At 32.7% G+C, this 18,422-nt stretch overlaps 1 protein-coding gene across 2 annotated transcripts in view; it reads right to left on the bottom strand.

Moving 5' to 3' along the window:
- LOC126815237 (intermembrane lipid transfer protein VPS13A) overlaps positions 1-18,422 on the bottom strand; it is a 103,998-nt gene that overhangs the window by 57,031 nt on the left and 28,545 nt on the right. For both annotated transcript variants that reach the window (XM_056099384.1, XM_056099385.1), the window contains exons 17-37: positions 17,709-17,910; positions 17,469-17,527; positions 16,921-17,073; positions 14,509-14,590; positions 12,221-12,308; positions 10,246-10,363; positions 9,786-9,924; positions 9,528-9,602; positions 9,215-9,304; positions 8,887-9,043; positions 7,006-7,044; positions 6,653-6,741; positions 4,908-5,121; positions 4,419-4,535; positions 3,902-4,005; positions 2,692-2,859; positions 2,008-2,315; positions 1,299-1,449; positions 898-1,060; positions 389-510; positions 8-177 (exon numbers count right to left, since the gene is read on the bottom strand). In XM_056099384.1, the coding sequence (XP_055955359.1) occupies positions 8-177; positions 389-510; positions 898-1,060; positions 1,299-1,449; positions 2,008-2,315; positions 2,692-2,859; positions 3,902-4,005; positions 4,419-4,535; positions 4,908-5,121; positions 6,653-6,741; positions 7,006-7,044; positions 8,887-9,043; positions 9,215-9,304; positions 9,528-9,602; positions 9,786-9,924; positions 10,246-10,363; positions 12,221-12,308; positions 14,509-14,590; positions 16,921-17,073; positions 17,469-17,527; positions 17,709-17,910 (2,808 nt within the window). The remainder of the gene's footprint in view (positions 1-7; positions 178-388; positions 511-897; positions 1,061-1,298; positions 1,450-2,007; positions 2,316-2,691; positions 2,860-3,901; positions 4,006-4,418; positions 4,536-4,907; positions 5,122-6,652; positions 6,742-7,005; positions 7,045-8,886; positions 9,044-9,214; positions 9,305-9,527; positions 9,603-9,785; positions 9,925-10,245; positions 10,364-12,220; positions 12,309-14,508; positions 14,591-16,920; positions 17,074-17,468; positions 17,528-17,708; positions 17,911-18,422) is intronic.

Raw genomic sequence — 18,422 nt, 5'->3', positions numbered from 1 at the left:
TGATTACCTTGTAATACCCTTCTGTTTAGCAGGTCGAAGATCATCAAGAACAGTGTCCTTAAGAACAACTTTAGTCTCCATGGAGGTATCAGACATCATTTCACCACAAAGAGCCATACCTTGAAGAGCGAATTTACCAAGGGATTTCTCTGGCTTACGTTTTGAAATCCCCCCAGACTGAAAACAATATACAAATCTAAAGTGTTTTTTAAAACTTGAGATAATATACATAATCAGAATATAATACTAATTTTTTGTACTCAAAATCCTTTTACCATCTGGATAATCAAAATCCCCAATTTATTTGCCATGAATATTATAACAATATCTAACACCACTGTAACACAAATTTTAATTAAGAAATTCAATTAAAGTAGTATCTACGTACCATATCACTATCACCAGTATATAATGTAGCAGATAAATTTTTTAATTCAAAATGAAATTTCATTTTAGAATAGGCCACTTCAGATGATTGTGGTTCTGATAAACCATTTATTTTGGGAGCTGCTAAAATTAAAAATATTTCCTAAATAAATATAATTAAGAAAATTTCTATACTTAGTTTGAAGCCCTTTAATCAAATGAATTATAATCATTACTATTTATTATTATCCCACAGCTACCAAATTATGGTGTAAGAAATAGCTTTATTTAACCTTCTTTCACAATGAGAGCTTTATTCTAACCTTCTTTTACAAAGAGACTTCAAAACAAAAGTTAAACTTGAGATGGACATAAATACATGTGTAAGCATAATTATATCTAGATAAGAATTTATTATATTAAATTAAAATCATAATGCAAGGGTCTGATTATACACTTGAATCCAGTTCCTGCAAATGAATATTTTCATTTTTTAAAAAAACAAAAAAATGAATAAAGTCAAGATTTTACCATTAAGATTATCAGCTTTCTTTGCCTGTATCTGTGTTTCAGTTGATTTAACAGGTTCAATGGTTGGTTGTGCTTGTTGTGGTGTACTAATGCCTTGTCCTTCTGTTAGATTTTCATTAGTTAACATCATAATCATTGCAAAATCACCTTGACTTAATCTTACCTAAACAAAAAACACTGATTATATTAGATTTATTCTCAAAATCACCCTGACCTAATCTCACCTTAACAAAAAAAAATCAACAACATTGATCATAACTAGCTTCATTCTCAACATATCTTGTATAAATATGAACTGTAACATTTGTTATATCAGTGGTTTTCTATTTCTGAAACACATAAAAGACTCAGCATGACCAGCTTTTCCTAAATGTCTTCATTTCACAAAACCATATACTTACATCAATAGATTGAAGTATTCCACTGATATCTACTTCAGGATGACCATGATACCAGGCAGCTGATAAATTACGACATATATCAATACTTATAGTTAGAGGTTCTAATATTAAACATTCAGCTGTTATCTCACCACCCTCTTTCATATAGGCTCTGTAAATAAAACAGAACATTATTTGATAAAACAGTCAACATTTAATAAACTTTCAGGACAACAGAAATTACATCCTTCTGTGACTTGAGTACTATTAACACTTTGCTACACAACAATTTGTAATATTACCATGCCACAAAACTAATATGTCTAATTCACATCAATGGTTTTCTGAATCATGTTATTTAAACCAAAAGGAAATTTCTATTTAAAATATGAAAGCCTGAGAATGCCAAGAGTGTGTGACAGAATCAATCATTTTATTGGATAATACGAAGCAGCAGATAGATGACCTTGTTGGGAATGTCAAAACTGAAGATGTCTGTGTTTGCCACATGCCGCAAATAAAATGTAGCACTGTTTTAACCTAGCACCAGCAGGATGTAGAAATTAAGGATTCATAAATAGCTTCAATGTTTTGATTCTGTAGATTAGTTCAACAAAATGTCTATACAAAACATTTCCAACTTATTAAACTGTTCAAAAACAAGGTACCTAATCATACTTGTATTCTACCCCAGCAAAAGATTTATCTCCAAGACAGAAATAAGAACTACCTTGATAATTTAACTTCATTGAGAACTATTTTCATTTTATCAAGTACAGCAGGAACACCACTGGATGATTTCTGTCCAGCTAAGTTGAAATTATTGCCAATAACTAAATCACCAAGATCCATCATTAATAGATTATTAGAGGTAGATTTCTGTGGCACTATTATTAATGGTGCCTTCATTTTGATGTTCATTCCAACTCGTGGTGCCTTTTCTTGTAGACTAGCTGCCACCTCTTTAGAATATTCGGCCATGGCTTCTCCCGCTTCTTGAATACGTGCTTTAGCTGCTTGGAAATTATCCAAGAATTTCTGTAATTAAATTAAGTTTTATCATCAACATGGGGTTGTTCCTTTTCAATATTTAGTAGTTTACAGCTGACTTTCTTGTAATTGCAATAATATGTTTTCAATTTTTGTATGTAAATTATCTCCTTTTTAAACCCTGAAACTTTTGAACTTAGTAATTCTTCTTTAACCAAGGAACAATTTATGACATGAGGGATCCCCCAATGTATCTGATGATGGTCAATTGAGATACTCAAGTAGTAAACTTTACACAGATACCTTCAACCTTTCAAACTATACAGATTAGTAGCAGTTTTTCTCCTGTTAACGGCTTGCTTTAGCTTGAAATAACAATTGGCTAATTTATTAAAACACGTTAGTGAAAATAATGTTTACTAACCAATAAATCTGCAACATATCTATTTAAGAAGACAAGTTTAATACATCCTATATTTACACCAAGTTGTGTATCCATACATGTCATATCACCATACTTATCACCATCTGTACCATTATTATATACCACTACATCTAACTTTAATACTTCACTACCTTCTATCTCCATTATCTATTATACAATACATTATCTATTATAAATAATATACCACATTCTTAACAATACATAACTCAAATAATATTCATAAGAACAACACAGAGAATATGTATCTTTTAAATCAATATTTACAGTTAATCTGGACAATGATAGCAAACTATTATCTTTGCCTAAGAAGATTTTCCAAAGGAATTGCTTCGTAGAACAATTGCTGTCATCTTTTCATACTGCTAACCAGTATTTGATACACATCTAGTCTATACTAGTATATAGCTAAAAGAGGTTATGTCAAATGTTACCTTGAACTGGGGATATATCTAAACAAATCAACTATTAAAGTATATGTAAATATACGAATTATTTGTCAAGTTACATCAACATTGATGTTATGATCTTACCGGGAAAAGATGGGCTTCTGAAGCCATAGTAAACGGAATTCAACTATCAAAATATATAATTCTCTTCGAAAAGAATTGTCGGCCATTTTCATTACATGTATTACCGTTTTGTTTTTTTAAAGGCGAAATGAAACGTCAAATTATAATCGCCGCTTGAATTAACCATTAGGAGTAAATAATGACTTGAGATAGGCCTTATATATATCATTGGCAATTATCAATCAACTAATCATTAATACAAGACAAATGACTAGTATTACTCATCGATGCGATTCGGATTATCAGCCAGTTGATTAATTTATAGCATTTTGCGACTTTGGCGACTAACAGTGTGAGTCCTGGTGTCAGCGCCATTTGTAACAAGGGACTCGATGAATGAGGCTAGACATATTCCACAAGTCATGTCAAACGTGACGCCATATTCTTATTTGGAGAACATGCACAATAAATACTATTGGTGTAGATGGGAATAAACAGACGCTAGAGATTGTCATTTGACTGAATGACTGATTTGAAATTGGGAGTAAAAACGGAAGCGATTGAATGTGAATCAGTTTATATACATTCATATTACATTATTATATGCATAGCTCCGTTAATAAGCCATTACTAGTGAATACTTAAGCATAAATAACATATACTAGTGAGACAATACATACCTTAGGATATAGTGATCCAGAGGAAGGATCAAATATTGTTATTTCTCTTAATAAAGCTCCCACAGTTGTTTTAGCTTTTTGAACACTTACATTAGCATCAATACCTGATAAATATATTTAAATACAGTAATGTTCAGTAATCCAACAAATTAATAGCAATGCTATGAATTATCTTATTTAACATGTGTTAATAATAGGAATTAACTGAAAAACGAGGCTTAACATCGTCCTACTTTTCAGCATATGCTATACAGTGTGCTATGAGGAAAATTTTACAAGAACAGTGGCACTTCTACCCACTCTTCTTTTACGTGTACGCCAACAAGTAAAAAGGACCTTGTTTTTTTGTGACATCCTAACGACTAGACACTTTCATGTCAGGCCACCTTGTTCTGCACAACTGACAAGGGGACACCATGCTGATAAATTCTGAGGATCTTCCTCACCTAAGACCAGGATTGGACTCAGGACCTCCTGGTTAGTGAGCACATATAAGAACTATGTGAATTTGTCCTACCTTTGATTTTGATATCTGTAAGCAGTTTATCATCTGTACATACCGCTACAGAAAACCTACTGAATTTAGCATTAACCTGTATGTCTATTAGATTAGGATCTACTGGCTTCTCTTTTCCTACAACAAATATTCAACAAAACATTAAGAATATCTGCAATCTTTTCTAATATATTAGAGCCATGGGAACAGAGGAAGCAAGAAGATTTTGCAGAAGTTATATATATCTAGTCACTCTAAAATTCTGTCATACTCTATAAAACATTGTGGAGTCAATTATAATACTATGATGGTTGGACCTCGACAACATAGGTCTATGTATGCCCTTTCAAACAGTTAAGAGAATAAGATCACAAATTGAGTGAAAAGTATTAAATATTGACATATAAAATAATCAACAACATTGATACAGATGATCATGAGAAAAACATGGTAAAATGATAAAAAACAATAAAGATGATAAAACAATTTTCAGCAAGACACAATACTTACTCTTTCTAGGAGGTGCTTTCTCTTTAGTCTTTTCTTTCTTTTTTTCTACAGCTACAGCTTTTGCAGATGGAGGAGGTTGAAGTTTCTGGGCAAATTCCAGTAGATTTAAGATGGCACCTTGATGCAACAACATCTCTAAAGCAGCAAATGTTACAGATATAGATTGCTCTGTGTTCTTATATGTTGTGGTGAATTCAGGTCCGGCTTTATTAGCCTGAAGAAATCAATTATTAAATTAATCATATGAAAACATCCCAATGCAACCATAAGTGAACAAAATACTGAAGATTAAAATTTAACATATATATGTGTACAAGAATATTACCCGCATAGGTGCTACTGTCATATATAGCCCCTATTTTTTACTTGCTCGCTATTCTGCTTTTACAAAGTAGTTCAATACTAATTAGTAAACTGTGGTCTGTAGCCTTCTTAAAACAATCAAGATGGATGTTTATTTTTGATGAACTGGTGATAACTACATAAATCCAGGACCAAACCTACAGAAATGCACCCCATCACAACACATCCCTTGACAAGAGATTCTTTTCAGCCCAGGTCAGGATCAAACCCTGGCTATTTTAGTTCTGAGTCTAGTGCACTTACTTTTTAATTACCACAGCATCACAATGATAGGCGGATTACCCCAATACATACATGGTTACACAAGAACTCAGTCCCAAACCAGCATTGCAATATATGTTATAATTTAAGTCTATATGAGGTACTCGATTGTAAGTCCGAAATGACGGAATTGCAATCGAGTGACGCGGAATTCAGTTCCATCACAGTTCTGTCAGTCCCGATAATGGAGGTGGTGTGAGTAGAATCATGACGTAATTAAACCTAATGAATATGTTTCAGCTGTCATGATTGGTTGCATACTGCACACAGCAATGCATCTACTTCATACCTCAAGAATACATCACTGCGCTAAATGACGTACATTTAAAATGCTCACGTGATCATTTTGGGCCGGGACTTATCGACTTGACTTGTACAGTCAATGACATATATATACTGCTATTTATACCCGAAGCATGTGGTTTATGTAAACAAATATGTCAAGTTACCAAAATGTCGACTTCTGCTACTTCGGTAAAAGCGATATATAATATGTGCCAATGGGTGATATTGCAATACAGTCTTTATTATTGTAAACTGCCTTCAGAGTTTCAATCTGTTTATCTTTCAAAACAAGGTTATATACTCCTAATTTTATCTTCGCAAATAAAGCCACTTCTGTGAACTATCTTTCATGGCGCCGCCATATTGAATAATTAGTGGACTATTTCGTGCTTTGGCTCTTAACCGTTTGACATCTTTCATACACACAACGGCTAAATAAACATATTAAATTTCATTCAATATGAAAATAGAAGAGAAATAAATACTTCTAAAAATTTCTAAACACATACTCAGTGTTTTCGAATAAAATCGTCTATGTAGGAATTAAAATGTCGGTTAATTAGGTTAGGGCTTGTTCTCAGACGGAGCTAACTGTAGACAGGCAGCCTAAGTTTGAGATGGCCTGGTTGAGATATTTTCTCATGCAGTCAGCGCATACGTTCTAGTTCCAAATCCCTTTTTCACTCGATTGTCACTATTTTGGAGTTTGACAGAATTCAAATTCCGGAACATTCAATCCAGCATCCCCTATGTCTATTTAAAATCCAACAACTTTGTCTTTAAATATTTTAGATTTAGAGTAATAATTGTTGTATCATAAATGTTCCATATTTTACCTTTAGGTAATGAACGGTTAAAAGATTTTTAGCATTTTCTGACTCCACATTGGTGTTGACTAGATTAATCACTGGTCCAGTTTTCAGTGCTGAAAATATATTTCATAAGACATGAAATCAATGTTCATTCATGTCACTACATCTTTCTATGTCCATTGAGCAACTTGAATATATTTATCAAATAAAATAAAACAGATAAATGAACCTTATACCAAACAAAATAATGATTTGATGATAAAACAGACACCAAATGGAAAACAATAAACAAGATTTGAACAGAAATATATAAATTTTTCAATGGTGCTACCACATCTTTTTAACAAATCTTCTCACATAAAGAATTGTATACTTACCTTTATTATTTTGCATCCATTCTGCCACATCAGGATGAACTATACATGCAGAAATCATGCAAAAATAAAAACCATTCTTTAATACATTGTTCATAAACTAAAAAAAAACACCACTTCAAGAAACAAAAATAAAGAGATATTGGGATTTTTATGTGTACACCATATCCGAAAAGAGAATAAAGGAAGTAATGGAGATTATCTAAATAAGGACTGATTAAGGTTAAAATATCAGCATTATTAGCAAAAACGTGAAGTTTCTTAAATATATAACACCTGACTAGAGTAGAATCACAATATCTCTTAATAATAATAATTACTTTCTTTCTAAAGGGTAGAACATAAGGCCTGAGGCCTTTCTTACATTTTGCCCTTTTACTAAACATCAAGCATGCATAAAACCATAAACTAAATTATTTATATGACAATAATAAATATATGATGATGAAAGTATTTGAAATGTGAAATGAGACATCCACGTGCAATGTAATACAATAAAGTCTCTCATAGTTATTTGAGGGATTGTAAATGCCTTGCGAACTTCAATATTGTGAAAGTTAAATCTTTAAAAAGAATAAAAGAATATCAGTTTGAAGATTTGAAAGTTGAATCTTTAAAAGAATAGCAGTCCAAAGATGGATTTAATTCCATTCACTATTTACAAAGATATGATGAATTTTAACCCTCTACAAACAATATAAACAAGATATGTTCAAAACAAGCCATCAACACCTATAACATTCACTGAAGTCTTTTGAGATAAGCCTCTTGCCAATCTAACTGAATGCAAGCCAGGAGATTATCTACCGTTCTTATATTCTAATTTTGTTTACATGGAAGGAATTCTGTCAGTTTACATATAAAAAATGTTTTTTTGATTAATAATTTTAGAAATACAACTGATGTGAGCATTCCATTTTAAGTGATTATCGACCTGAACACTAAGCCATTCAAACCAGAAAACATTTTCAATTGTAAAGTTGTTAAAAGTTATAAATATATCCAATTGTTTCTGATTAGTATTAATAGTAGTTATTACCGTGCACTTAGTTTTGAATTCATTAGGAATAAATGAACTGTGGTCAAATCAGTTGAGTTATATATTGGGATCACTTTTGTAATTTAATTTGCAGATCATTTAAACTAAGCAGTTGTATCATCAGTAATTGGCTGAAGACATTTGTTTAGCAAGATACTATTATGAACAAGATCAAAAGCTTTCTTAAAACAGTTTGTTTTTTTGAGTTGTACAAAGATATTCTGTTACGTTAGTTAAAGCCGTTAGACACGTTACGTGATCTGAACTTGGACTGATTTACATAAAGTAAATTATGGTTATTTAAATAATTATATAAATTATTATCAATGTGCTTTTCTAGAAATTTGGATACTGATGGTAATATTGATATTAGTCTGTTAATATTTTGGTAAATTTTTGGGCCATATTAGAATTTACTACTAATAATGCAATCTATGCTAATCGTCATTCCTGGCAATTTCATTTGTCAATTCTCACAATTTTTATGATGCGCGAACTAATTTCCTCATCCTATCTGTAGTTTGACAATCAAGGAGTTGGCATCATTTCATCCAAATAATTAAGGAATGGTGGATGATAATTTTTTTTTTATAATTTTCACGTATCTTACATTATTTTAGCATTGATACTAGATAAGTTTTAAGACATGTGGTGTTCAACTGCCATGCTAGGAAGTAGTATAAGAGAACTGTACAATAGAAATAAGACAGTACACTTTTAAGTGCTTCTAATTTAACCATGTACCAGTGCATATTGTGCAATGAGAGGCTAGACTTGTACATGATCTAGTCTATGTAATGAAAACAAGAACTATCATGCTACAATACTTCTCTACATAAACTCACCTTTAAATTTCTGATGTTGAATAAAGATACCACCTAAATAAGCCTCTACCGCCATATCAAATGTTCTCATCTTAACCATTGTACCAATAGATTTAACAGCTAATTTCATTAAGGGTACTTCTTTATTATCAACTTGTTCATGTATGTTAACTTCAATCTACAGACATGAAGACAACATTTAAATTAATCCCCAATGAATGTATTTGTTTTTTGAATATATCCAATTTGCAGAGCATTAATAAAATTAAAGGGACTAATGTTGTAAAAATATTTCTATTAATAAAACTGTTTGTTTAGAACTGTTTCTAATCATAGTCTTTATACAAACCTCCTTGATTTCAAACTTGAGTTCCATATCAGTAGCATTAACAAATTCTTGTGATGTAGTTCTCTGTATAGCCTGTTTCTTGTTTTTATTCTAACCAGAAAAATAGATATATTTCAAATAAAAACGTAGTAATGGGCATGGAATATAAAATGTAGAGATTTAATGAAATATAATACCAGTATGTAAGGACTACATAGAATATAATATGTCGGGACAACATGAATGTATGATTTTGTTAAGACTTGTTTATTGTTAAATCTGATAAAGGAAGAAACATGTTGTATATAACGTAACACAATAAAATCAAACTTACATCATCTGATAAAGCTTTATTAATAATAGTTGACGATGGCGCATCAGCTGTTATTGATGGTAATATACTTGGACCCTGAAAAAAAATTACCAGGTAATTCTAAAATTATTGCTAATTTAACAATTACATTTCCAGCTTTGACACAGTGTCAAACTGATTCATAAAATCTTATCTCTTTTGATATATGTATGTAGTTCTCTTACTAAGTGAAGTAAAATGACTCGGGGTATCAATAAGTGAAAGCTGTTGTATATTTACCTGAAAGATATCTTCTTCTTCAGGTTGTTCTGGTGCTGATTCAGGTAATGGTATACTATCAGCCAGAGCTATCAGTTGTTGTAGACGATAATCAGATATATCTAATTTTATATTTGGTAACAAACCAAATACTTTCATCCTGAAATAATATTATAAATTTATTCACTGGCCTGATGTATTTCTTTATGTACTAATCATTTGATGTCGATCCATATTAATAACTGTTGTGATCTAATTACATTAAAAGCATTTAATATTTAGATATAATTATCTAAAACTTGCAGGCAACTATATGACAAACAACCTCATCACTTTCTTTTTGTCTGGTTTGATCTTCAGTCAGTTTAGAAATAGTCAATATTTGTTTTGCTGACGACAGCTTAAAAAATAAAGTTTCCATTATCATAATCAATATATGTTGTTTTGGATCTCTATATCATGGTACCATAATGCTACTCACTTGGCCATTCTGGGATCTTTATCAAACATACATTTATGTAAATCTATTATAATAGACACAGGTCGTAACAAATGCATTGATGATTCTTTATCTTTTCTTGCTTTCTTCCAGTTTTCTCCTGTATAACAACAAACAATAGTTTATAATCTGGTGCTAATTTGGAGTAAAATAACTTACTAAAAGTGTTTATAATCTGGTAACAGTTCGGAGTAAAAAAAACTTACATGGTCAAAAATAAATATGATGATTTTAAAATTTTATAAAATAAAGTGTTACCCATCTAATTAAAATTATATCTCTATTTACATCCCACTTCTACCTCGTTGCCAGTGGCAACCTTTGATAAAACTGTCCTGTTTATTTCCAATACAGACATAAAAGTATCCGTGTATCAGAAATGAACAGTACGCTTTCCATAAAGAGTACTGTTCATTTCCGACAAACGAACACTTTAATACAAGCAGGATAAAACAAACGCCTAGAAAATCATAAATTTTATTACAAATAAATTTCAACGGACGAACCATCCACCGATGCACACTTCACCAGAATTGACCCACGTTGTGCCGCGTCCTTTACACTACGTTTAATATAATTGCAGTCCTCTACGCCAGGGACAAGTTGTTTTGATGATCTGGTTGGCTCTATGTTCACTGACTTTGTCAAAACAACTTCGTCTTTCAATACGGAGTGCAATCTAAAGAAAAACACGTGACTGTTTTAAGCACATGTAAATACAACTCGGGTCATTTTTCCACTGCGAAATCATTCTACCACGAAATGTAACGTGGGGCACAGAAAGGGATAAATGAAAGAGCAGAAAGTATTTGTCACATTTTGCTTGACACGACTCGACAATAAATACTATTTTTCACATTTCGCTTCACAATACTCGATAGAAATGTGATGTAAGTGACTTATAATTAGCACCTTTCCTCGGTGTATCGAGCCCCTTGACCAAAACTGTCCTGATCTTCACCGATACACCTCGAAAAGTGTGCTAATAACTACTACGTATACACATAATCTTCTTAAAATCACATGTTTCTTAGTTCAGGTTTTCACTTGTGTACTGTAAATAACAAATGAAAAAGACATGTTTTCCAATAACGCTAAGACATACTGATCTATTTATAAATTCACAGAGGTCAGCTGTTGAAACTATGTAGATTATATGTCATGTGGAAAATCCGAACCAGAAAGATCATTGTAAGTAGTAGTTATTAGCACACTTTCCGAGGTGTATCGGTGAAGATCAGGACAGTTTTGGCCGAGGGGCCCAGTATCTTCACCGATACACCGAGGAAAGGTGCTAATAAGTCACTTACATCACATTTCTATCGAGTATTGTGAAGCGAAATGTGAAAAATAGTATTTATTATCGAGTCGTGTCAAGCGAAATGTGACAAATACTTTCTGCTCTTTTATTTATCCCTTTCTGTGCCTCACGTTACATTTCGTGGTAGAATGATTTCGCAGTGGAGAAACGATTTGAGTAGTATTTACACGTGCGTCTTGCTGCGTTACCCTGAGCGTAAAACAGTCAAATGTTTTTCTTTAGACTGCACTCCGTATTGAAAGACGAAGTTGTTTTGATGTAGTCAGTGAACATAGAGCCAACCACATTGTCAAAACAACTTGTCCCTGGCATAGAGGACAGCAATTATATTAAACGTAATGTAAAGGAAACTGCACAACGTGGGTCAATCCTGGTGAAGTGTGCATCGGTGGATGGTTCGTCCGTTGAAATTTATTTGTAATAAAATTTATGACTTTCTAGGCGTTTGTTTTCATCCTGCTTGTATAAAAGTGTTCGTTTGTCGGAAATGAACAGTACTCTTTATGGAAACTTGGAAAGCGTACTGTTCATTTCTGATACACGGATACTTTTATGCCTGTATTGGAAATAAACAGGACAGTTTTATCAAAGGTCGCCACTGGCAACGAGGTAGAAGTGGGATGAAAAGTATTTTACCTGGTTGAACAAACAGCAACTGTATTGTATCTAATCTAATATTAAATTTATCATATGCCTTGTTCATTAAATTCTCAAATGAATCAACCTGTTATAAAATAAAACAATATGCCTCATATTATTTACTATTTAATGTTCCAAACATAGAATATCATTTACCATGTATGTATTACACTTCCAATGAAAGAAAAACAGGGCAATAGTTTTAATTAAAGGTACAAACTGGGTGATTTGATGATTTATTTGGACTAAAATCATATTCAAACTAATTAAATTATTATAATTTTGCTTCAAATCCTTCTTAAAACATTGCAATTGTCAGCGAATACCCGGCTATAAAAGATAGGTTGCCAGACAACAAAACATACGCCCACAGCAGCTAAATCGTCAGAGCAGTCAACAAGAGTAGTCGCATATTTTTACTTTTTTCGGTAATGAAATATTTGTAATACATTAAAATCTGATTAAGAGTAACAACTCATTAAGTAATTATCAGAAAACCATTAGAATTTGTTTGGTTTTTATAAAGTTCTGCCCCATGCTAACGTTTAGTATACGAAACTTTTAACATCATGGATTTAGCTATTCAAGTCATAAAAATTCATTTAAAATCAATATACCCTTTCGTCTCAAGACCTTAAACTCTGTGTATCAATCTGAAGTTAATCGGATGATAACTTTAGCCTACTCCAGAGCATCACAAGATTTTTCAAAGTGATCAAGGGCCATAACTTTGGCCGTAATTATCGGAAATCAATATGATTCTCATGACCTCAAACGCTGTGTATAAATATAAAGTCAATCGGATATTAACTTTGACCTCTAGAGCATCCACAAGATTTTTTGAAGTGATCAAGGGCAATAACTCTGGCAGTAATTATCGGAAATCGCTGAAAATCAATAGGCTTCTTTGTCTCATGACCTTAAACACTGTGTATAAATTTAAAGTCAATCGGATATTAACTTTGACATCTGGAGCGTCCATAAGATTTTTTGAAGTGATCAAGGGCCATAACTCTGGCAGTAATTATCGGAAATCGCTGAAAATCAATAGGATTCTTCGTCTCATGACATTAAACACTGTGTATAGATTTAAAGTGAATTGGATATTAACTTTGACCTCTAGAGCGTCCCCAAGATTTTTTGAAGTGATCAAGGCCCATAACTCTGGCAGTAATTATCGGAAATCGCTGAAAATCAATAGGCTTCTTTGTCTCATGAACTTAAACACTGTGTATAAATTTAAAGTCAATCGGATATTTACTTTAGCCTTTAGAGCTTGTGGACGCCGGCCAGACGGGGGCGACGACAATATACGACCACATTTCAATGTGGGCAATAAAAATCGATCAAAAGTGGTCATGTTTGTGTCACGTGACACAACGGGGGCGAAGTCGGAGGAGAATTCATTGCATACACAAGACGATGTTGCCTTTATTGCTGACTATTTATTACAAATATCGAAGACTAATTCAATTCTAAGATTATCCACTGTCCGCGTCTTTTTCCGTGATCTTTATCTCAGAAAGTTTTGTACGTCTAACTCTTCATAAAGACACTCCTAATCGTCGGGCTGTCAATTAGGGAAACCCGTACATTTTTGTCCTGTATGCGCTCCATGAGAGTTTTTCAGGGAATCGAGTATTTTTCTAGCAAGATTGGATATCTCTACTTTCCATATATACCAAAATTGCCATACTTTTATTGGAAATAACCACCCGATAAATACTTTTCTGGGAACGTAGCTTTAAATGATCATCTTGTTCCAGATTTTCAAAGCAAAATCAAATGATCTAATCATCAAGTATTAGACAATTAAAGATTTATAACAATGCTGTGTTGGGGTTGGTGTAAAAAAAAAGGCTTCATTTCACATCTACATTTTGATTCGCTTAGATACTAGATAACTGAATCCCTAGTCCTAACCCTAGAACTTAATTGGTCCAAAGTTTGGAAGATGTTGATAGGCAATGGAGTGTAAGAAGGCTTTTTACACCTAATCATTTTATTTCCCAGACAGAAATGCATTAGTATTAAACTATATTTACAGGTATACACAAAATAAATAAATAAAATATGGATTAAAGAACTACATTTGTAAATATTTGTAAGTACTTTCGCTAATGCTCTTACCGAAAGTACTTACAAATATTTACAAATGTAGTTCTTCAATCCATATTTTGTTTATTTTTTGTATATTTATTACCTAAGAGCAGTCAACTTTAACATTTTTTTTATACACATATATACATATTAGTTTATTATCTTATCAAATGAGTTCTAGTTACCTTTCCCTTCAAATCAACTGACTGGTTCTTTTCTGTAGAGACTTTTAGATTACCTAAATCTAATACTATACTTTTTACACCTCTGTAATATTAAACAAGCCAACAGTGAGGTGGATGTCCCCTACCCAAATCCCAAAATAAATAGATGACACATATTAATTAATAGTACATTTATTTTTTTCGAAATTATCGAGCAATCAAACTATACACTAAGTTTCATCACTCTCTATCAGAAAGAATCAAGATTATCTTGTCCCAAAGCATCGACCAATGAAATTGATTAGCTCTGCTTAGCTTCAGATCGAAATGTTAATCATTGAACTCAGTCAAGACATTCACCTAATGAACATCTACATCAAGTTTAAACATTCTATCTCAATTAAAAGCAGAGTTGTTATGTTCCATAAGCAGAAAATTCTCACCATCGAACTTAGTCATGGTAATGATATAATAAATCTATATTCAGAGTTTTATCGCTCTCACTTCATTATAACCAAAGTTATCGTGCCCAAAAGCATAAACCAATCAGAATGCTTATCTCTGCTTACAGTAAGCACACAATGTTCATCATCAAACTCCATCAAGGCATTCACCTAATGAACGCCTACACCAAGTTTGAACATTCTACCTCAATTAGAAGGAGAGTTATTGTGTTCAAAAGTCTTGAACAATCAAATTGCTTATCACTCTGCCTACCCTCAGCAGAAAATGTTAATTATTGAACTTAGCCAAGGTATTGATGTAATAAAGCTATACACCAAGTGTCCTCACTCTCACTTAATTAAAACTAAAGTTATCGTGTCCCAAAGCATCAACCAATCAAATTGCTTATCTCTGCTTACCCTGAGCAGAAAATTCTCATCTTTGAACTCCATCAAGGGATTTACCTAATAGCCACCCATGCCAAGTGTGAACCTTCTAACGCAATTAAAATGAGAGCTATTGTGTTCCAAAGTCTCAACCAATCAAATTGCTTATCGCGCTGTTTATCCTTAGCAGAAAAAGTTCACTATCAAACGTAGTCAAGGTATTGATGTAATGAAACTATACACCAAGTTTCATCACTCTCACTTAAATAGAACTAAAGTGCTATGTGTCCAAAAGCATCAACCAATCAAATTGCTTATCTCTGTTTATCCTAAGCAGAAAATTCTCATCTTTGAACTCCATCAAGGCATTTACCTAATAGACACCTATACCAAGTGTGAACCTTCTAACTCAATTAGAAGGAGAGTCATTGTGTTCCAAAGTCTCGGCCAATCAAATTGCTTATCGCTCTGCTTACCCTGAGCAGAAAATGCTCATTATCGAACTTAGTCAAGGTATTGATGTAATGAAACTATACACCAAGTTTGATCACTCTCACTTAATCAGAACTAAAGTTATTGTGTCCCAAAGCATCAACCAATCAAATTGCTTATCTCTGCTTACCCTGAGCAGAAAATTCTCATCTTTGAACTCCATCAAGGGATTTACCTAATAGCCACCCATGCCAAGTGTGAACCTTCTAACTCAATTAGAATGAGAGCTATTGTGTTCCAAAGTCTCGACCAATCAAATTGCTTATCGCGCTGTTTATCCTTAGCAGAAAAAGTTCACTATCAAACGTAGTCAAGGTATTGATGTAATGAAACTATACACCAAGTTTCAACACTCTCACTTAAATAGAACTAAGGTTCTATGTGTCCAAACGCGTCAACCAATCAAAGTGCTTATCTCTGTTTATCCTAAGCAGAAAATTCTCATCTTCGAACTCCATCAAGGCATTTACCTAATAGACACCTATACCAAGTGTGAACCTTCTAACTCAATTAGAAGGAGAGTTATTGTGTTCCAAAGTCTCGGCCAATCAAATTGCTTATCGCTCTGCTTACCCTGAGCAGAAAATGCTCATTATCGAACTTAGTCAAGGTATTGATGTAATGAAACTATACACCAAGTTTGATCACTCTCACTTAAACAGAACTAAAGTTATTGTGTCCCAAAGCATCAACCAATCAAATTGCTTATCTCTGCTTACCCTAAGCAGAAAATGCTCATCTTCGAACTCCATCAAGGCAATGACCCAATAAAACACCTACACCAAGTTTGAACATTCTAGCTCAATTAGAAAGAGTGTTATTGTGTCCCAAAAAGTGTGACGGACAGACAGACAGACCCGTTTGAATAGTCACCTGCTTTCTTCGAAAGACGGGGGACAAATATACAATATGAGATAATTTTCTGTGACATGTTTAGACAAGGAAACTTAAAAAGTTACCAATTTTTTTCAAATTACATTGTAGCTCTGTAAAACATTTAACAGGGTATGATTACCCGTATTTTTGAAAATCCCAACCACAGAGATATGTATCAATTCTATATGAAGATGTCTAAATCATCTGGTAATTTTATTAATAAAAGTAGACTTACTCTTTCATGAACCCTCCTTCAGGTACCATAACATATGATGACATTACATCTACAGAGATTTCAGTATATTTTCTCTGTTCTATAGCATGTTGTAACCCTGCTGTAGATTGTTCCTTAATCTCATCAAATTTAGCCATGGCAGCATTTGATAATCTACAAAAAATCAAACAATATCTATACAACACAATTTCAAAAGTGAGATAAATGTTACATTCCTATCACCTAAATTAGTTTGGGCCATCTACAAAATGTTTAAAAGCAGGGAGGTTACAGCTTAACACAAGAATAAACTTTCTTGTCTAATGAGCTTAAATACAGTGAATAAATTGATAACTTCAGCATACAGATTGTCTGCAAGATTTTTCAAAGCAATCAAGGGCAGTAAGTCTAACAGTAATTATCAGTAAATGTTGTGTATCACAGAGCCTCTTCGTCTGAGGAACATAAACTCTGTGTACAAATTATTGTTCAAGATACCTCCATTAGTCTATTCTGGTTCATGCTGGTTTTCTATACATGGAATATTATTAATCTTCAAGTATACTTACTGTTTAAGGAAGACAGATTCTGGAGGCTTAAAGAAGCTTGCTAATTGATTTATTGTAATCTGTAATAACAAATATTTATCACTACCAACAATCTAATATATAATGATCATTTACATAATAAAAAATTACTCAAATTTACTTTTTTAACATTTTTAATTTTGATGATATGTTCCCATTAAACTATGGCATGTAAAACCTTACTAATTGAAAATACAAGAAAGTGAATTAAGTCCGACTTACAGCATCATAAGTTATTTCTAATGGTCTGGACTTGAGTTTAACTCTTGTATCACAATCACCATCAAGTGGATTAGTTTCAAAATTAACAGCAAGCAATGAAAAATTCTGATCTAATTCTTGAGTCTGTGATAGAACTAATTTTGGTTTGATTTTATTCTGTGTTGTTCCTGATACAGACAGCCTGTCTATTTTAGCTTCAACACTAAAAAAAATAAAAAGTTTAAAATATAAGTACTGGTAACTAAAATACAAAATCATCAATCTGATTAAAATACACATCTATATTTCGTTTCTTATACTTTCGATGGCCTACACTACATGAAGATTTGACAAGTTATAGTCATAGGTCACGTCAGGGGTCAAAAGACCGACTTATGACTATATGACGTCAGACATTTGATAAACCAATCAGCATTGATGTTACTAGTGGATTACCCACAGTTCTGTGCAAAACACGCCTAAAGCTCGCCGTAACAGACCGTTTCATTGGCTTATCCCTAACACCATTCAGAATACGAGTTAAATAACAACTCTTCCAGATCCAAGTGTAGTAAAGACAAGTAAAACGAAATTTTGAACTATAAAAACGAAACGAAATAGGATCTGTGTTTTAACCAGATTGACAAAATCATAAACCAATTCTTTTACTACAACAAGCTAGTGACAACAGTTTCCGTTTTCATGATACTGCCATCAAGCTAGCAGTCTGCTGAC

Source organism: Patella vulgata, chromosome 3 (assembly GCF_932274485.2).
Source record: "Patella vulgata chromosome 3, xgPatVulg1.2, whole genome shotgun sequence".
NCBI lineage: Eukaryota > Metazoa > Mollusca > Gastropoda > Patellidae > Patella > Patella vulgata.
This window is presented reverse-complemented; position numbering and strand designations above follow the sequence as displayed.